This window comes from Athene cunicularia (assembly GCF_003259725.1).
Source record: "Athene cunicularia isolate RWA chromosome 2 unlocalized genomic scaffold, athCun1 chr2_part1, whole genome shotgun sequence".
Classification (NCBI taxonomy): Eukaryota; Metazoa; Chordata; class Aves; order Strigiformes; family Strigidae; genus Athene; species Athene cunicularia.
The window spans coordinates 78,280,087-78,301,503 of NW_020799095.1; the positions used below are offsets into that span (position 1 = coordinate 78,280,087).

Sequence of the window (21,417 nt, forward strand, 5' to 3'; positions counted from 1 at the left end):
AGGCGGCGACGGGGGGGATCGGGGGGGCCGGGGGAGCGGCCACCGGCGGCTGCGGGGGGTTTCGGTGGAGCCCCCGTCTCCGAGGCGAGATGGGCGGGAGGGAGATCCGCGGCTCCTCCGGCGGCCGAGCCGAGGCAGGGATGTGCACCCTGAGCGGGCTGTCGTGGTTTGTGCGGCCTCAAGAGGGAAGCCACAGTATAAAGATCAGCTTTACAGTGATGTAAGTTTTTCTAACGATGGATCAACACCGAGCTAGAGCTTTTCCGTAAAGGTAACATTAACTGGGCTTTTCCTTTCAAAAAAAAGAAGCGAGGTGGAGAAGAAATTCGAGAGATAGTAACTCTAATGGATTCTGCGTGGTTTGAAACCATCAGTCAGAGCGTTTTCACACAGGATAAAGCGAGCCGTGCCCTTTCTTGAGCCGAGCCCTGCTGGGAGCACTTTAGTCTAGAACATGAGTTTTAACTTTGGCGGAGGAAGACTGCTGGAAACTTTTGACATGGCGATAAAAATTTCAATTTGCTTAGAGTGTGAGAATTTTGTGTCTGTACATGAAGTGGGTGCCTGTCAGCCACCACCTGATTGCCAGAAGGGTTTGCCATGGGAAAACTGCTTTCTGCTTGCTCTTTTCTTATATTTCTGCCAAGGCATCTCCGGTTGGGTGCTGTTGGAGAGGGTATTCAGGACCTTTGGACTGTCAGAACTTTGTTCTTAGTTTTTTGAAGCAAGCACATCGTGACTTAGGGTATCACAGAGCCGAGAACACTGTTAAAAATCACATGGTTGCTTAATACTGTGAACAGCAGCTGAATGAATATCGGTTTATTTACAGCCATTTGTCATCTGGGTACATAACATTCACTTTGCTGTTTCTTCTTCTTATCTTCCAACTCCTTGTCATTAGGACTCAGGGCACTGTAGTTTTCTTGGAACAAGTGAGGCATTTTTCCCGTAATGTACCTGTAAATACCCTGTAGTAAATGGCTTTAGTCACACGACCCTAAGGATGCATAACTGATTCTAAATGCCACTTTTATACTTTACTTCCTTGATCATAGATTCTAGTATACATTTAGTATATCGATCACATGTGAGTTTAGGTCTATTTAATAAAGGTTAATATTTTAAATGAAGAAAACTAATTGCCCTTATAAATGTAAATACATTGCCGTTATTTGGAGGCTTTTAACAGGCAGACTTCAGGTTTATTTCATTTGGTTCTTAAGTTCTTTCAAAAATCACATATTCTGTAATTCTCTTGCAAGATTGACTTCTGCTTCCTTGTATTGTAATCCTGGGGTTTTTAAGGATTACAATCCTGTCTGTTATAATCGATGTGCTGTCAGGCTCTTTGTAAGGGAGGGTAGAGCAAAAATTTATGATTCAGTACTTCTTGTAAGAGCGTTGCAAGAAAGTACCAGTTTTGGCACATAGCCTTAGTCACTTCTGAAAATAATAACAAATGAATCAGTTGTATCAGCACCAAAGTCTTAGTAATATTATTTGCCTATTCAAATGAAAAGGAGAATTTTAGAAACGAAATTTTTTTTTTTTGTGTAGGTTAGGGTAATGGACTAGGAAAAAAGTTATTCAAGATGGACAATAAATTAGAATGCTGTGACTTTCTGGAGTCATGTTTTGTTTAGTCTTCCTCACCCTTAGGCTGGGGCAGATAGAAATGCTCTTAAGATCAGTAGGAGGAGTTTAGTGAATAGGATATTATGAGTAAGATGCTTCCTGGACTCAGGTTTCAGGCATATGACAGAGATGAGTTTTGGAGACCTTCTGGAGCCAGAGGTGAAAGGGGGATAAAGCTAGTTCGGTGGTCACTGTTGCTGTGGGAGGTATAGAAGAAAGAGGGTTAGTTAGTAAGCTGTGAAACTTACCTCTCTCTGGCCTGTGAGCTGGGTGTTGCTTATACCACAGAACAGAAGTAGGGGTGAGATGGGGGTTACATTAGCAAGGGATTAGTGTAGGCTTCAGTGGTTTCAAAGTGGTGATGCTTGGCCATCCATAAAATTGGAGATGCTCATTTTACTACAGTTATAAAAGGTGTAGTGTGGCTGGATTATTTTGGGGGTTTAATATTCATGATAGTATCATCAATATAGAAGGTTTCTCTCACTGTTAATGATTCTGGCTTTACAGATGGGACTATTCTGGTACACTTACATCCAATTTTTTAAATATAATTCTAGGTATAAGCATACATGGCTCCTGGTGTCTCAAATGAGAAGAAAACTGATGATGGACAGTCTTCAAAGTAAGAGTCAGAAATGAGTTGTCTTGTCCAAGTTTACACTTACCTTCCTCCCCAAACCCATTGCACTCATTTAGTTTAAGATAAAGTTTATCATACAAATATTGATTATAACATCATGTAGCTGAAGCTGTTTTGACAAATGGAATCTTTATCGGCTTTAACCACACCTACACAGAGGGCTTTGCTGGCCAGCCATTTTTGTTTATCACAACAGTGATTTTTTTTTCCAAGCATAAGTGATGTTTCTGGTTTTTGTTTTTGTTTTTGTTTTTTTTTTCATCTAGCGAGCTCTTGAAATATTGACTTTGGTTGCTGCATATGGCCAGACCTACCTGCTTTAAGAGTTTAAACAAGTGTTTCAATCTGTTTCTCTAATCTTTACTTCAAGCTTATTTGAGTAAAATTATGCATGCATGTTTGGTCCTCAGATATTCATGTTTTGTTTAAACCACCAGAAGTTCTACGGTGCTTTACAACAGAGAGGGGAATAAATTGTATGCTCCTTAGAGTTACAGGCCAAATATTTTTATCAGGCAAACTTTGCCTCTACTGTAAATCCATGGCATTGGTCCTGTGTACACATAGTAATATGCTTACTTTTATTGCCCATTTTACCCCAGGGTCCAAGTCTGCGATTAGATCTGGATGGGCAGATAACCAGTACAAGCTGGTAACAGCCCCTGGCTGTAGTGAGGCAGTGGGTGGAAGAGTGTTGCTGGTAGGGTGCGAGATATAAAAGGTGAAATATAGACACAGCTGATGAAGGAAGCTGTATTTAGGCCAGGTATGAGGACAGTGGTGTTGGCACATACCACATGAATTTCACTGTACTTTTAATAGAGGCCTTGCCTATTCCCAATTTATTTCCTGAAGAGAAGCTTTTATTGCTGGTGTTCTCATAAAGAAGGAAATATTTTTTGCTTGCCTGAGAACAAATTGTAAAGTGATTTCAAATCATATCCTATTTGTATACAAAAGCCATTCCAGCAAACATCAGTGCAGCCAGCTATTTGATCTGCATTAGTGAGTGACCCATTCAATACTGGTAGAGTCTCACAAAAGTGAACAGGAATAATTCAGAGGAGGCAGTCTGGGAATTCTGCTCACGTAAGCTGGCAAACTCCTGGACTGCTGTCTGTGCCTTTCTGAAGAGCCATAAACCTGCTCTGTATTTCTCCCAGAGTCAAACCAGTCTCTCTGAGGGAAGAAGAAAGGCAGCCAAAACCTTTGGTTCTACCTCAGGCAGGATTTGTATGAAGAGAGGCAGATGGGGCATGTGGGAGATGGAAAGGAATTACTACTGAAGGGGTGAACGAACCACCCACTTTGTTGGGCTGACAAATAGGGTGGACTGGGATGATACCTCTTACTTATGGCTCTGCAGCTGCTGCTGGATAGTTAGAGAGAACATTTCAAAACCAGAAACAATCGATATACTCAGAATATTGGGGTTGTAACTATTTTTTTTTTTCTTTCTGAGGAACAGTTCAGTGACCTCAGTATGGGCACCTAGGCCACTTTAGGTTTCTTAAGGTAACCAATAAATCCTGCACAGGATTGGCAGATAAGACATAGGACCTACAGAAAAGCACTGCCCTTCTGGAGAGGCATTATGACAGTCAAGATAACCTAAAACATCTAAAGTAGCACTAAACACCTGTGTTTAGGCTTCAAAGTGCTTCCTGCAAAGTCTTAACAATTTTTTCCATAAACTCCAGGCAAACTCTTTTGTGTGTCTCCTCTGACAAAGCACTTTGAATTTGCTGAGCCATGCTGTGACTGCAGTGAGCCATCATTAAGCTATTAAGTTATCTTCTTGTGTCTGGAAGATACTTATTGCTTGATTTCATCTCTTGGAAACGACTTTGAAGTATTGGCCAGTATTTTGCTCAAGCTTGTGATTATTGACTCGTCTTTCCTACCTGTTTCAACTGGACTTAAAACATCAAGTACAGAAGGCAGACGTTTTATGAATTATTCAGCTTGCTTAATTAGTCCACTATCAAATGTTCCATGAAGGGGATCTCACATGCTAAATAGTTCAGTTTTCCCTCCTTACCTTGTAGTTTCCTGGTTCTTCAGAAAGTGGTCTGTTTGGGGTTTTTTAAAGCTGTATCACTTCCTTACAGGAAGCAGTTTAAGAGGAAGTGAATTCTTTTTACCTCTTTCTGTTTTTCTTGCATTTTTTTTTCCCTACCATGTTTTTTTATTTGCTTCAGATTTCTGTTTGCTTCTTTCCTACTTCACATCCTGTACTGTTTTTACCAGTCTCATGCCATAGAGTTTTTCCCCTTCTGGCTGTATGACACAGAATTAGTGAGCCAAATTGCCAGAAATTCCCTTTGGGCTTGTCTATAAAGCCCAAATCTTCCCACTCCTCTCGAGTGGTAAGGAGGGTCAGTCAAAACACAGAGGCCAGTTTTGCTTTTCAACTTTGCTATAGATTATCTATGTAGTACAGTGTTCTACTGAATATTCCCTGGTCCTGCTCCCATTGTTCTGCTCACTATAATGACCCACCCTGGTTCGCAGTTTTAATATTGTATAAGATAAAGGTTGCACTGTTGCAAATGCATCCTACCATCTGGGCTTTTCTTCAGCAATGTAATTGTGTGCAGTGAACAGAAGGGACCAACAACTTTTTAGTAGGACTTGTTGCGATAGGATGAGGTGTAAACTAAAAGAGGGTAGATTCAGACTACGTGCAAGCAGGAAATTTTTTACAATGAGGATGGAGAAACACTGTAACAGGCTGCCCAGAGAGGTGGTAGATGCCCCATCCCTGGAAACTTTGTAGGTCAGGTTGTACAGGGCTCTGAGCAACCTGATCTAGTTGAAGATGTCCCTACTCATGGCAGAAGGGGATGGACTAGATGATCTTTAAAGGTCCCTTTCAACCCAAACCATTCTATGATTCTGTATGTTTCACAATTCTGCAATCCTGGCAGAGAGAATTTTATCCATCTCTGCAACCCTCACCTGGAGAAAATGAAAGAAGACATCCTGTACCATTTTGCTCTTGGGACCAGTACCCATGATTTCCCAGCATTGTTTGGAGATGTAAAGGTAAGAAGCTTCATTTCATTCAGCAAGCCTCAGCTTTTCTGCAGAAGGCTGAAGGGTCTTCAAAATAAGTCTAAATGTGTTAGCATGCCACCAGTTGAGGAATGAATGGAAAAGGGGATAAAATTTTCTGGGTTCTTGTCACTTTTAATAGCAAGCAAAATTGAGGATAATTGTTTCTGACTTTCTCTCCTCATCCAGTAGAAAGACAAATGCTGCAGTCTTCAGCATTCAGGTAGAACTTCCTTTTGGGGTGCCTTCAAGTCAATATCTGTCTTTTACTAGTTTAAACAGGATGAAGGCACTTGCGTGCTATATAGAATTTTTGCATAATTTTTCTTTATGGCCTTTTAGAATGATTATGAGAAGAACCACATCAGGGAATAGCTTTGTGTTAATGGAAGGTGTTTGCATCCTTATGTTGATCTTTGCATGTTCTTTGATAAACGGAATCATGCAATTGATTTTTTTGTTGAATGCTGTCCACACCAGTTTGTATGTGTTGGAGGAAGTCCTTCACGGATGAAAGCTTTTATCACCTACATAGCTGAAGAACTGGGGCTTGGGAGCCCTGGTTGTGACTATCCTAACATCTGTGCGGGAACCGACCGTTATGCAATGTACAAAGTGGGACCTGTTTTGTCAGTCAGTGTAAGTACCTCACTTAATCAGATGCAGGACACAGTTCAATGATGCCGTCCAAAGTAGAAAATACGAGTGCACATTTCTTTTAAACTCTTACTAGAATCAGGATTTTAAGATTATATCAGCCATGCTCAAAATAGTGCAGTCTGCTCATTAAGAATTCCTTTTAAGCCCTTTCTTGTAAAAGGGCAAATCTCTGACACTTTCATTTCTTGCTTACCTCCTTTTTCCTCAGTGTACCACTGAGGTGTTGCAAGATTGGCCTTATAAATTTTTGAGCACTTACTGTGCCTCAACCCTATTCTATATCCTGAACAATGGGGAAAAAAGGTGGCTCAGTGCATGTGGGGTATTTGTAAAAATGCCTGTAATGCATCCATAGCTAAGTAGCTACAGTGGCATTTTCAAATGTGCTAACATAGCTTAAGAGTAGCATTCCATGGGGCTTGTGCTGCCAAGTCATGCATTTTAAAACCTCATACCTTTAATTTGTAGATGCAATTGCATACTTTAATTGCATAACTGTAATATCATGCTGCACCCTTTCTTTTGGGTTGTAATTATCACATTATCATGCAAGTTGAGGTGGACTTATATTTTCTGAACTTTGTGACTAAACCACAGTGCCTGTGTTTTGAAGAGTTTTAGCTTAACTACTCACTAGCATTTCAGGTTGGTTAAAAAGCAGTGGGATTTTTCTGTGTTTAGGAAAAGTTCTGTGATGAAGTGCATTTGTCAACTGTTAGTAAAGGACACTGCTTATGCTTCTAAGAATGTAAATATTTTATAATTAGTGATTTTTAGAAATACTGTACTTCATCCATAGTCCACCCAAGATAGTGGGAATATTTCTGTTTACCTGCAGTGTCCTTTCAGTAAGCCCATAGATAAGGGTTTTTGAGGGAGTGAGTTAAATGACATTTGAAAAAAAAAACCATCAGGAAGGAGATATAGTCTAGCTCCTTCTTCCGTATATATTTTGCATTGCCTATGTGAATGTCGAATATGAATTTCTGCTTTCATTTCAGCACGGTATGGGCATTCCTTCTATTTCAATCATGTTGCACGAGCTGATCAAACTGTTGTATCATGCCAAGTGTTCCAACATAACCATTATTCGCATTGGCACCTCTGGTGGAATAGGTATTTCCCCTCTTGATTTCTTTTTTTCTTCAAACCAAAGCATCTTTGTAGGAGACTAAAGTATCTCTCTGCTAGTAAATGATTGATGGTCAGAACACTTTTGCACAGGAGGTGAATCATTTCCATAATTTGGAAAGAAAGGCAATATCTGCCTCTTTGGATAAAGAAAATGCACTTAGGAGATCTATCAAAGTGACGAGAAGGGCATTCCTGTCCCGTATGAGATAAGAAAAAATATGTAGTGAAAAAGTAAAAATTGAATTCTTTCAAAAATTATTTGTAATGATAAACTGAAGCAGCTAGGCATGCACAAACAAAATTCTCTTGGTGAATTCAGGGGCAAAATCGCTGCCTTTAAAAGCAGCGGGATTTGGTCAAGATGTATGTTTTATGTGTGTGGAAACAAAGTATTAAACACATTGTGAAGCTGTATCTATTTTTTATTTTTTTTTTTTTAACCTGCAGGTCTGGAGCCAGGCTCAGTGGTTATAACTAGGCAGTCTGTAGATGCCACCTTCAAACCTCAGTTTGAACAGGTTATTCTGGGAAAGACTGTAATTCGTAGTACAAACCTAGATGAAGAGCTAGCTAAGGAACTGATGCAGTGCAGTAAAGAAATCGGTCAATTCAATACAGTCATTGGAAACACTATGTGCACTTTGGATTTCTATGAAGGTAAGGCTGGCAACAGACTAACAGAAGCGTATTGGTAAGCTGCAACAGATAATATTGAATAATATTTTAACATTAAGGTTCCAGTTCACTGAATAGAATACATTCCCTACTTTGAGTATTTTTCATATACATAATAGTTCAAGCATTGTGCTTAGCAGTTGGCTATATTGAACTTTTAATTTTTTGGGGGGGAGTTTCCGTCCAGCTCTAATAGATTCTCTGAAATACATACAGTCTACTATACACTTTTCATGAACTTGCCAGGTAAGTTTACCACAAAATTTTCATGATTTAGTGAGACTTATTTGTGGCTGGTTTGGTTATTTGGTTTTGTTGGGTTTTGTTCACTGGTTAAATATTTCAAGTAAGTATGTTCTAAAAGAAGTGTTGGAACTTGTTTCCCATGCACATTTTGAGCAAAGCAGTGATCAGACAACTGAAAACAATACTTTGCTGAGTTGTGGCAATATGCTGCTGTGTAGGAGAGGCAAACCTCCAAAGCTTACTTTGGATAAACGTATAGACATTCAGCTGCTTTTCTGATCTCCCAAGTCTATTGACAAACATCTTTCAAATCTTGTGAGAACAGAGTGTAGGTGGCACCTGATACTGCTTTCTGTAGTTGTTACTGGATAGGTGACAAGGGGAGCAATACTGAGGGGAACACATGGTCTTCATAATAGTGCTCAAGCTTGGTCAGAAGCAGACACTGTCAGTTTGTGTGACTCTTCAAACACCCATCACAGGTGCAACTGTACCTAAAAGGTGCACTAAAAAAACAGTGTCACAAATGCTTTAAACTGGTACAGCAAAAACTGAGAACAGGCTCAAGGGCATTGATTTAGGAGGACATCTGAAAACAAAAAACAACTGAGTAAAACACTGTAATTTAACTTAACCATGTGTAACCTGCTGCTGTTTTATCTGTAGGTGTTAATCTTGATTAATTTGACTAAACTAATTTTTTCCAAAAATGGTAATAGTATAACCTAGTTAGCTTAAGAGACGCTTCATCTTTTACCTTAGAGAGTCTGTAAGTAATAAAATGTTCATCCCTTTAGGGTTACATCGGGAAGGCATTTTTGAGCCTGGCAGTTTTTCTAGACAATGATTAAACATCGAAGAAATGTGGCAGTTCCATGTGGCTTAAAGTTCATTGCTGAATTTTGACACATGCCCCACATGCAGGAAACTACTACTTAAATTTTTCCATTTATGAATTTGAGAGTTTAAGCTGGAGAAGACCAATAAAATCAGTGATTCACATTATTAAAAATAAAAGTAATATGTGGAAGCTCTGCAGTAGCTAAGAATCACTTTGTCCTATTTGTCTTGCACATGAAAATAAGGAGTAGTAGTAAAACTGGACACTGTAGAGGGGAAACTGCAGTAATTGGGTGTGTTAGAAACTGAGTTTGTTCTGTGATTTTTATCACTGAAAATTTCTGCAAAATTACTTTGTAGGACAGGGAAGGTTGGATGGTGCAATCTGCTTATATAATGAAGAAGAGAAACTGCAATATTTGAAGGAAGCTTATGATTCTGGTGTCAGAAACATAGAGATGGAGTCTTCTGTATTTGCTGCAATGTGTAATCTTAGTGGTGTCAAAGGTAAACGAATTTAAAAATCACTTTATTCAAGCTGTAGGAAGTTTTCTGCATTGCAGGAGGTTTGTGGTAAAAACTGCAAATGAGGTGTTAACATACCATAAGTTTTTTTAATATGCAGAAGATTATGGTTCTGTTGCTATGACTGTGTCATATGTATTCAAAATTTATGCAAACTTTGTCACATGGTTCTTATACAGTTTAGTTCTGTTTGCCATTTCAGCCCGTGGCAAGCACATAAATCACTAATGTACTAAATTACCTTATAGCATTAATTTGTTTTCTTCAGTTAGTTTTTGAAGTTTATAGGAAGCTAGTGGTTAATTTGAACAATCAGGTGATTCTCGCATATATCTAAAACTATAATCACTTTCTATACTTTCATATCAAATTGAAAATATAAGTACTCTATGTAGATTTACATCTTTAATTCTTAAAGTGAAGTATTTTAGAAGCATCATGAACAAACCATTCCTAATCATAAAATAAGTTTTAAATTTTTTTACACAAGCCAACTAATTTTCAGTAAAGATTAGGGGGGGGAAAAAAAAAAAAAGGCAATTGCAAATAATGTAATACAGTGTCTTTCTACTTACCATGTTACCTATAGTCTCTCACTTACCTTGGCAAGGAATTTGCTGGTTTAAAACACAACTCAGGGAGGACAAAATGAAGAAAAATAAGCAGAAAGGCCAACAGTTACATCAAAGATCCTCAATTCTCTCTGACTTGAGAGAGATTAAAAACCCAACCAATGCTATCAGTAAGCCATTAGGGAGCCTTGTCCTTTTTGTTGTCTCTACTTTGTACGTCTAATGTGCGTTACTGCTTGTGTTCTGCAAATTGGCACTAGCAGAAACCCCAGATAGAGAAGAGTGATGGTAGGCTCAGCTTGAGTGAAAGAAGGGATTTTACCTGTGGGGCTGTGATTACCAAAAGGCAGCAGATGAGTTTGAGATGAGCCGTGAGGTCCTCGTGTACTTGGCAGGGCTTACCATCCATGAAACTCAAGACGGCTCAGCTGGTTCCAGAGGGATGGCATCTACAGCACAGGGATTTGTGTTTGAGATAATGTGTAGATAGTGGAGGGCTGTAACTACCTCGGCTAGAACAGTGTGTCTGACAATTCCTGAGTACTTGTGAAATATAATTCCTATCCAGAAAAACATAAAAATCATGTTATAACAACAAGTATCTGCAGCTACCTGAGAGCTCTTGCTTTATTAACGTAGCAATCAATTGTCTTAAACTATCTGTAACTTTTTTATATCATCCACAGCATGCTAGTCCCCTAGCATCTTGTGGTAGTATGCACCATTTTTTTGTGGTTGTTTTCTCTCATTTTTCTAATCTTCTAGCTGTTCCTTCAAATGTTTGTGCTTTTGGACTGTGCCAGAATGTCATTCCTAACTAATTCTGTCTTTTAATTTCTAGCTGCCGTAGTGTGTGTTACTCTTCTGAATCGGCTTGAAGGGGATCAGATTAGTAGCTCACATGATGTACTTGTGGAGTATCAGCAGAGACCACAGAAGTTAGTGGGATATTTCATTAAAAAAAGTCTTGGGAAAGTATGAAATGGTCCATCTTCGTTTTATACAAGGCAGCTTCTGCACAGCTGAAGTCACGGTCACAACTTTTGTGTGTTAAAAGATCTTTTGCCTCAGAATACCTTACTGCATTCCGTATGTCTGTGGAAGTTAATCATTTATGTCACTGTGCTTTGGAAACTGAATGTGCTGAATGGACTTCAGTTAAGTTTTGCTTAGTTATGCGTTGCTGGATAAAAGACTCACTTTTCTGTGAATTGGAAAGTGGATCTGTTGTGAAGGACACGTGCTGTAATACATGAAAAAGTTTTATTTATCCATGCTATAAAAGGAAAACTAAGATGAAAATCAGTCTTTATTGTCAAGTACTTGCAAACCACCACATTAAAGTTAACAAGAATGATAATCCCTTTCTCGTTATAAAAAAATATATAAATTATAATTGTCTATTGCTTCACTTGTAAAGAAAAAGTGAATACAGTTTATATTTTGTAAACTTTGACAAATAAACAATACAGTTTTCATATATTAAAATCTCACAAAATTGCAAAGTATGGGACTGAATTTTCTAAGCATTAAGGACTTGACACTGAGCTGCTGAATAACTGTACTTACTAGACACTGATCCAGCAAGGTCATTCATATCCCATTTTAACTATACAATCAAATCAATACCCAGGAAACATTTATGCATTAAGTAATTTTGCATTAAAGAACTTGAAATCTTTTGCTGAATCAAGGCTTCTGTTTACTGAAGAGGAGCCAAAGGCATTCAGGAGATGCACATCATGTTCACAGGACTGCATTATGGTAGTTAGTCTTTTTTTCCTCTGTTTATTTTTAAAGTGTTTTTTATGTCTGTGTTTTCAGGACATAACACTCACTGTTGCAGTGGTTCCCAGTTCTGAAGAACTGCAGAATACCTATTGACTGTACATGCCATCAAAACCATTTCTGCATTTTTTTTCCACTACCATGGATTTTTTTTTCAATCATACTTACCACTGCTTTGCTGCTGTGGTTAGAATATGAATATGTGGTCAGCTAAAGAAAAATGTGTTTATCTGGGTTTTTTTTTCTACTGCCGTGGAGGGTCCAGTCCTCCCAGGAGTCACAGGTCAAAAGGCTCTGAATAAACTCTCAGAACAGCTGTCTCTGATCCAGCTAGTGAGATTTTCTTTTCAAGTATTGTAGTCTGCAACACTGTTAACAAGCGTAAGAGTTAGATCGAGGAGGGAGTGATGTAGTAGTAAGCACATTCACCAAGAAGTGGCAGAATCCGGAAACAATGTGATGAAAACATTAAAAAAGGAAGGGGTGACGCTTGTGAACAGGAAATTGCCAGTGAGGATTAGTCTCCTTAAGTCTGATGAATTTTCAACTAGAGAACAGATAAAAAGATAGAAACATTAGATTTTTTTTTTTTTACATTTACTAATTTAGTCTTCCTATAAATTTTAAACCACATTTTCTTATTTATGCTCAGGATATACAATTAATCTAAGTTTTCAGAGAAAGTCTTTTTGTCCATAAGCTTAAGGGAAGGAGTCATGAGTGAAAGACTCCACATTTTGTTTGAACTGTTTCTCCCCTATTTAAAAAAAAAAATTTAAAAAAATATCTGTGCTTAACTATGCCTAGTGCTTGCCTGGCCATTGCACAAAGCCCTGCTAGATCCCTTGGGAAACATGCAACAAAGCACATCCTCTCTCTGCAACCTCCTGTTCCCAGAACAGTAGTAAGGAGATAAAAAGGAGATCACTTAAGCAACATGCTGTACTGTAGGCTGAAGAAAAGCTATGCCAGATTGACCAGTATGGGTTTGGAGGAGATGGTTTGCTGCTGTAAAATCTTTATTATGAATTAACCTGAAGAGGAGAAAAAGTACAAAAGTACTTTTATCAAGAAGACAAAGAAACACCTAATGTGGCTCTATGGCGCTTTGGGGAAGCATATTATTGCAGTTGCCCTGAGGTATGAATCTGAAATAGTGTGATTTGTATTTTGAAAGGAAGGACAGCAAGAATCTGGAAACCAGTTAAAAAGAAAAAGTTCTTCAATTGTTTTGAAGTTGTTTTGAACTGACAACTGAAACTGCAAAGGTTTTGTATTTAAGTCATATAAAGTAGTCACTTCTATTTTGATAACTAATATGAAAACTCTTAGGTGCTCCATGCTGAAATATAACTAGCGTTGTAGCCTGCCTCAGTTGGAGCTAAGGTTCAAGCATTCATGAGTGATGCAACAACTCTATTAAATTGATACACAAGGCCCTAGCAGAAACCCCTGGAAGACTTCAGCTATTCACTTTTTTTTGCCAGCATGTCTCTTATCCTTCCCACTGTTCCTAGGACATTGTACGTTTCTTTCTGCTAAAATATTTTCCTTTGCTTCCTAACAGATGAAGTAAAGGGATATATGACAAAATTAGAATTCACAGGAGACCAAATACCCTTGGTTCTACTGGTCACAATCCTGTAATGCTGTATTCCTAATGCAAGAGGGCGCTCTATAGACACATCTAACGTGCAATAAAATACTTTTCTTAGCTTCCGAGGAAATTTGCCAGAATGTTATCCTGATAAGAATAACTGTATTTTCCCTTGTTACTGCAACTGGAGAGAGAGATAAAGAAATGAGTCAGCTGTGTGCATCCGGCAGTGAAGTTACCCTTCCTGTAGCTTTTACAAAGATACCTATAATGATTTCTTAAAATATTTAACACACTTTTTATATGCAATCAATTCTTTAATATTAGCTATTCACATTCTTTCTGTAGAACGTGAATCATGATTTGGAGTGGTGATATTTTTAAAAGCATATATGTATTATATACGTGTTTTATATTATATAGTGCAGCGTCTCCTGATACATCTACAAATCCTGCAAATGCCAGAAGCTTCAATTTCAGATCAAAGGCCCGTTTTTTAAATCTATGCCATCCTCTAAGTAGCAATGCACTACAGAATCAGTTTACTCCAGAGATCAGAAGGGATAAAAGCAAAGAGGGAATGTAGAAGATAGGAAAAGAGTGGAAGTGTGAAGGGAGTAAACAATTCTACCAATGGTTTGTTCTGTGAGTCATGGTGTTCTTCTGCTCTGTTCCTTCCTTTTTGTTAAAGAAATGGTTGAGATCATAATGAAGATAGGCTAGAATGTTTCTATTTTCGCATTTGCAGGAGACTAAGAATGTGCAGTAGCTTGATTAGTGACTTGAAGGAGTAGGTTTTTATTTTTGGCATCTTGATATACTTCAGAGGACTTTAACGGAAGGTATGAGAAATCCTGAGAAAGAACATTTTGTAATGACCTATTGCCAGAAGTGCTTAGAGTATAAATGTTTTTATCCGTCCTTCAAAAGCCAAGCAAGATATTTAATAAATTAAATATTTCTTGAAAATATACACATATAATATGAAATATCTCTTTTTAACGTTCATTGTAAGTCTTTGCAAAGTATTTTCAGTGCATTATGTAACAGAACTGGATTTCCTTCTCAAGTCTGGATCTCAATATACACCTAAATAAAATGTTTATACAGTTGAATTGAAGATGTGTTTCATTTCTGTTGACAAGATAGGTCAAAGAAACTAAAGTGTGAATGTTTTTAGATTTGCACATCAGCAGTCATTTATGTTCTGAATACAGCACTAAGTACTTACTGTGAGGAATAAACAGCTATTTGGGACTGGATCTGCCTGCAGTAATGGAATACTGAAAACTGGTGTGATTTGATGGCATTATTACAGTTTGCTACAAGATGTTGAGGTTTTCTTTCCCTGAAAGTCTCTCAGTTTTTAAGTTGGAGGGACTTAATACATGCTTTCTCTTTCTAAAATAATTACTATTTAATATTATACTCCAGAGTATGGATTACAGTTAAAGAAGTCTTCTGCCTGAAGGGAAAGGGGGTCACTAAATAGAGCAACATTAAATCTAAGCTATGGTACAATAACAGAAGAAAAAGTAATGCTGACAGGGGCAATGCTTTTGCCCAGGCTACAAACAAAATGCAGCAGCAGATAAAGACAGAGCCCATTTTACACAACACAGAAACCTGATTCCAGATGCTTCTTGTCAGTGCTGAGCTTGTAACTGTGAGACAATTTTCAGTTTACTATCAGTCTGTCATATTACAAGAATAAAATTCCTAGAGCTGCCCAGAAGCTCAAAAAAACCCATTGACCTCCTTATGAGATTGGGCCTGTTTTGTTTGTTTAATGTGTAGCTCCATTTTAATCAAACCTATTATTTGACCTTGCCCATAACTACCATTTTTCATCATATCCTAACTGTGCACATAGGAAGTGTCTCCCAGGAAAGATGCTTCTAATTGATGTCATCCTGCAGCCGCTTTGTCTGCAAAACAGGTCTGTGCCAAGTAAATATTTACAAGTAGTACTCCTAATAATGTTAAAAGGAAAGCCTTGTGATCACACAGTAAAGCTTGTGAAAGAAGTTGTGGGTGGTGGTAGGAAAATATGCTAGTTTACCAGATTCCCAGCCATATTGTCACATGATTTGACTGCATACCTGTCTACCAAAAAGCATTTTTGGCTCCTGGGCTTTAACCTATTTAACATACAGAACTGTGTTTCTTTGAATGTGCTTGCCAACCTACTCTAATTAGCCCATATTAAAACTGTAGGCTAGACATGGTATGTTGATGTTATCATATTATAAAGCAGTCAAACTTTAAAACTAGAGATGGGTGCTGGCAGAAGTTTCTCTGCCTTTTCTGCCCTAGTGGTTTCGCATATCTTGCATATTCTAAGAGTAAACTTTTAAGTTGTAATGAAGACAAAGCCTGCTAAAGCTAAGCAGAAGCAGAGAAGGGCAGGCCACTATCTTGTTCTTACCTGGAGACCTGATTCTGAGCATATTATTTTCCCATTCCAGATGAATGAGTGAAGCACACAATGGAATATATGACTTCTAATTTGCCCTGCATATTCAAAGTGTTCCTCTTGACTACAACCACCCTGTTAAGGAGCCCTGAAAGCATATAATTTATTTAGCCTACCAGCAACTGTGCTGTGTTTGAAGATTTTTAAGCTCTTTGTACATGCAGCTCCTAAACAAAGTTGCTATTTAGGCTGATAGTTGCACAAGATACTGCTTGACAGGTACTGATGAAACCTGGATTACTCAAAAAAGTTTCCAGGATGGCAGCAATATAGCTGACATCTTTCCAGAAGTATTCAGAATTGACTTGCTTTTCCTGCCTGTGTGCTTAATTTTTAATATTATTGTCTCTTTTGTGCCAAGGGTTTGTTGCAGGGGGCAGGGTGGTTTGATTTCATGTTTCTACAACATTGCAAATAATACAATCGAGATCATACACCCTGTTTCTTCTAAAATTACTTTTAGAAGGAATTTCCCAGAATGGCACTGCAGGGACCGTTCTTGATTGAATGCTTGAGGTATCTTTCATAAATTTTGTTCTAGAAAAAAAGCCTATTACTGGAGAACACCATACTAGGCAAGAATGAATATCTTTAGGAAAGGACAATGATATATGAGGGCAAATGAAGTTAACTGAACTTGCTGGTGAAAGGTGTTTGTCTATTGAGTGTCTTACATAGTAAAATGAGGAATCAGTAGTTCATCAGTACTGAATACTTATTACATAAAAATAGTTTCTTGTATCCATGAAAATCTGTTTAGCACTAAAAAATAGAATGCAATGTTTATGAGCATGTAATTATATAGAGCATAATAAATTATGCACATCACACACTTGGATGAGCAGAGATTTTACAGAATTATTTGTTCAGAATAATTTGGCACATGGTTTATGTGAGCTGTTTTAGCTAGTCAGGAACTGTTTTCTGTATCAGCTGCTTCAACAAGTAACTGCTTGTAATTCATTATGCTGACTGATTAGTTTATCATTTCCTACAGATCACATGCTATTGATTCTGCTCCCAAGCTTTCCAAAATGGTTGTGTGAACCCATACATATATTCACAGTATTCAATTAATAACAAATACTTGTTTAAAAATCAACTGTGCACAGAATTTTTATCTCAACTATCTCAGAATTTCACCTTTGGTCCTGGTGAGCAAAATTACTGTACATACTCTGAAATAGCAGGGATTATTATCACTGATTGACTAAGACATCCCATATACAAATGCCAGCCAGCTGTGAAGCTTCTTGGTGAGGTATGGTCTTCGTTTTGGGTTGTTTGTCCAGCCACACCCTGTTTTGCCAATAATCAGGCCTAGCATAAAGGACACAGCCAGCATAAAGATAAACCAATAACCAAACTGTATTTGATACAAAAGGGTCAGTATATAGGGGAGTGCTGGGAGAACAAACAAGTCAGTCAAATTATACATAATCAACATCAACCCCACTGACCCCAACAACAACACTGCACAACCAACAACAGGTGGAATAAATGGTGAAATGCAGTCTCCCGTAGAAGGGATGGGAGACAACCAGGTCAATCAGCCAAATCCATAAGACCAAGGAAGCCACATACTAAATCTCTACACAGCCCATGTTTACAAATGCCAGACCTGACCAGAGCCCAGTCCCAAGGAGGCAGGAGGTCTTTCCCCAACAGAAAATTCTGCAAAGTGCATCCACCTCACAGACAGACACTGCCCCTGCCTGCAAGGGGTCCCAGCTTTTATCCCCCAGTGGGACACCTGACCTTTGGTTACTTACTGCAGACACCTGGGGCTCATTTACCCAATGGCTCTCCCTGCCAGGCCGGCTGCACCCTGGAGGGAAGCCTAAAGGCAAACTCACCCCCCTTTGTGAAGGGCTGTGGGAATCACCCACATGTCAACCTTAATTTGGGGCTTGGGGTTGAAGCCCCAGCATTTCACACCCTGCTACCATTGGGCATGACATGAAGAGAATCCCAGAGCAGGTTGACCAGGGGAGAGGTGAGACATGGGCACACATCTCTGCTGCACAGCACCAGGGCTGCTCTTCAGTACTGGGGAAAGCAGAAAGATGGTAACATGCTTGATCACTGCTGGAGGTTTGTGCTTTGCCAGAACCACGGTGGAGGAGTGGAGTGGGAAATGGGGGTCAATGAAAGAACAGGACATGTGCTCGATAGACCCACATTCACACATAACTTAATTAATCCTGCCTTAGAGGTACAAACATGCTTAACATCATTCAGGTGAACAATGAGCTACTTATATTTTAGTACATCCTGTGGACTTTCAAGTTTCTATTTAAAGCTAAATGATTACTTCAGTAATTTTTCAGCCTCAGAGCAGAGAAAAGAAAAAGAAATCTCACTATAAATGAGGCATAAAGGTATTCAACTACTCATATGCTGCCATGACTGCATCTGTGATTTCTGTTTTGCTGGGAGGCAATTTTTACTAGTATGTAAAAATTTATAAATTCATTACATGTATATAATCCATTTTTTTCTCTACTTCTTGAACTAATGGAGAATGTACAAATTAGAACAGAAATCTGCACCATTTCAAATACAAAGATTTTACCCCATTAATCAGTCAGTTTAACATTAAGTGACGTAACTAAGCTTCACAGCGTACTCTGGGGGGCTAAAAACTATTGTTGGGTGACCAAAATCCAAAGCTTGGGAAAAGGAATCTCAGGTACTGAGCATAAAACACCAGCTGAACCTCATCCCATGGAAACTGGCAGAGCCTAGTGGACCTATAGATGTGCAGTTACTTGTTGCAGAAGTATCAAACTTGTTTGTTTTTTAGATTGCTGCCTTAGCTAAAATCTAGTGGATGTCAGATTCCTCAGTGGTGACTTCTGTATCACAAAAGTTTTTAGATTTTTTGGATTTTACTTAATGTGGAAGAATAACTGTGAATGTGAAGATGTCTCATTCAATAGTTTAATGATGCTATTTACTCAGCAATATTGAGAAATAAATAATATTTGTTCAGTCATCACACTGTCCTAACATGTGTGTATGTATGGTTCATAATTCAAATTTTAGGAGGTTTGAATCACCTTCTATAATGTCTGTGTTATGTGTCTCCACTGACTCTAGAGAGACCTTTTGGGGATCAGATTCTACCTTAGACAATTCATTAGGGTAGAACAAAACATAAAGTTTACTCCTCTGCTTAAGGTGTCACTCCTTATCCGTAGGGCATCATCCTCACCCCCCAGCAGAACAGCACAGCTCTGCACCACCAGAGACCTGCTGTGTCTCCAGGTGGCCCTGCTGCCACAGGTATGCACAGGCTCCCCTCCTGCAGATCCCCTTGTGCAGCTTCAGGAATTGCTCTTCCTCCTCTTTGCTGTAGGAAATGTTGGAAGACTGTTTTTCATCCTGGGTAGCATGTGGCAATTAATTAACAGAGTTTTCTGTCTTGCCGCATTTTTCCACCTCTACGTAGGCAATGTATGCTGAAAAAGGATAATGAAATGTTGAACACGCACCCTTTATAAGATAAAATTAAACAGTCATATTATGATGCAATTGGGACCACCACAGTGCTAGGTGTGAGCTTATAAAGGTCTTCTAGATGTATACAGACATTTATAGCACTATGTGGTTAAACAGTGTACTTATTTTCCTACTATTCTTTTTTTTCCAAAAATCTAAGCACATGCATGCAAAATTACATTAACACTGCAGTGACAGAAAGTCACCAAACTCTGAAAAAAGACAAATGTGTGTTACATAGTCTTTTTTTTCCCTGTGGTTTACATTAATTTTTATTCTGAAAAAATATAGAAACAAATGCAGAATATATACTGTGGAGTAAAGCACCCTGAAGGGATTTATACAAACCCATCCCCTTACTGTTCATTGCACTGAGAATCAAATGGAAAGATGAGATTCCTCGATGAATGCAAAACAAGAGGCAGAAACATAATCTCATCTTTTCTCTGCAAACAGGCAAATCTCTTGCACCATTCTCTAGTGCTGGAATTAATCAGCTTCTGAATAATACATTCAGACTGCTGAGGGAGATGATTCTGATTTAGAAAGTCCTTAAGAAGCCACTCTGCAAGTGGATGAAGGAAAGAAAAGACAACATGGGGCATGCTGTACACCAGTTCAAGGCTCTATTCTGGAAGAATTGGCTCTGCCGTGTGAGGCAACCGGTGAGTTTTTGGAAATTGTAAGAAAAGGATATTTTAAATCATCTTTTAGTATCTACTGGAAAGAGTGTATCTATTGTTTTTCCCTTTTCTACTGCAGATTGTTAAAGATAGACAGGCTTCAGCTGGTTCTTGTTTTGCCTTTGGTCTCCTAATTGATGAAAACATAAGTAGAGAAGAATAGTGTGTTTTAATTCTAAAATGACAGAATACAGTAATACTCCTCAATTTACAAGTGAGATAAGAAATCTCATAAAAGTTTTGAAGAGCTGCAGCTTATCTTTTAATTATCATTAGATATTGCTAATGCTTGTAACAGTGGTGAGGATGAAAATCAATTTTCTTCACATTACAGGTATCACTGGTAATGTAAGAAAACTTGCATAACTGTGATCAAAATCTAGATATGGAGAATGCAAGGATTATATATTAAAGTTGTATATACGTCTAACTTTCCTTTCTTATCCACTCTACAAAACCTTTCAAATTCCAATATGCAGAAGAATGTGGCAGCTATTTCAACAGCAGTCAAAATTAAAATAGTTTTCAAATATGAGTTGAGATGTTATTGTTTGCTTTTACTGTGATTGACAGGATTTTTTTAATTTAAGCTAGGAGGAAGCAAATACTCTCAAGTGAGATATAACATTTTTGTGGAAAAAAGGTCACTTCAATTAATAGTTTCTTATTGATTTCCTTCATCTGTGATGATGTGGGGATTTGCAATGAGGCATGTTGGCTGCTTTGGATAGGATTACTTCAATTAAATGAACATACAGCTTTTATTTCAGATATATTTCACTTAAGTACAATTGTGATTTAGAAAGAGAATTTCCTTTCCAAATGATTTCAAGTGGTGTTTTTTTAATATGAAAGACTTTTCTGGGGAGGGAAACTGTTAATTATATTCTTCCTCACCCCTAAACACTTCTGTGTGCTCCTTATTCCTCATACTTCAATTAAAAGCATTAAGTGGCTTCTCAGTATCTCCTGTTCACCTCCATGCTGAGCTGTTTCTCTTCTTGCTCTGTCTAGTCTTCCCTCTTACATATTTTTGAAGGACAAAATCTTCATTCATGTAAGTTTTAAGTTTGCCTAATTGGTAGCTTTCCTGAATAGAGAGTTCACTGAGATACAGACTTCCCCAAACCAGGAATTACAATGAATGACCCAAAGCAAACTTAATGGTGCCTGTTCAGAGCCAGGAGCTGCTCTCAGGAATTTTAAAAAACTCCTTATGTGCTCATTGTGCAAACACCGAGCCATGAAGGCACTCCATCGGCAGTTATGAAAGGAGAAATCCGCATGGATCATTCACCTATACAAAGGACAGGTCAGACCCTTGTGGCTCTGAAGAGAGAAGAATCTTCTGAAAGATTTGGCGTGCTTCAGCTCTGTAT

The 21,417-nt window shown here is 38.3% G+C and overlaps 2 protein-coding genes across 4 annotated transcripts in view; both read left to right on the top strand.

Annotated features, from left to right (window-relative positions):
• Positions 1-912: 912 nt before the first annotated feature.
• Positions 913-13,364, top strand: UPP1 (uridine phosphorylase 1). Its single transcript, XM_026843212.1, has 8 exons — positions 913-935; positions 2,199-2,263; positions 5,212-5,329; positions 5,819-5,977; positions 7,000-7,114; positions 7,580-7,789; positions 9,254-9,400; positions 10,832-13,364. Exons 2-8 carry the CDS (start codon positions 2,211-2,213, stop codon positions 10,969-10,971), a joined length of 942 nt encoding a protein of 313 aa, XP_026699013.1. The 5' UTR covers positions 913-935; positions 2,199-2,210; the 3' UTR covers positions 10,972-13,364.
• A 6,420-nt stretch (positions 13,365-19,784) lies between these two features.
• ABCA13 (ATP binding cassette subfamily A member 13) overlaps positions 19,785-21,417 on the top strand; it is a 202,381-nt gene continuing 200,748 nt past the window's right edge. For 2 of the 3 annotated variants that reach the window (XM_026843090.1, XM_026843091.1), the window contains exon 1: positions 19,787-20,020. In XM_026843090.1, coding sequence (XP_026698891.1) covers positions 19,931-20,020 — 90 coding nt within the window. In that variant the 5' untranslated portion in view covers positions 19,787-19,930. Of the gene's footprint in view, positions 20,021-21,417 lie in introns of all 3 variants that reach the window. The other variant, XM_026843092.1, reaches the window with a different exon arrangement.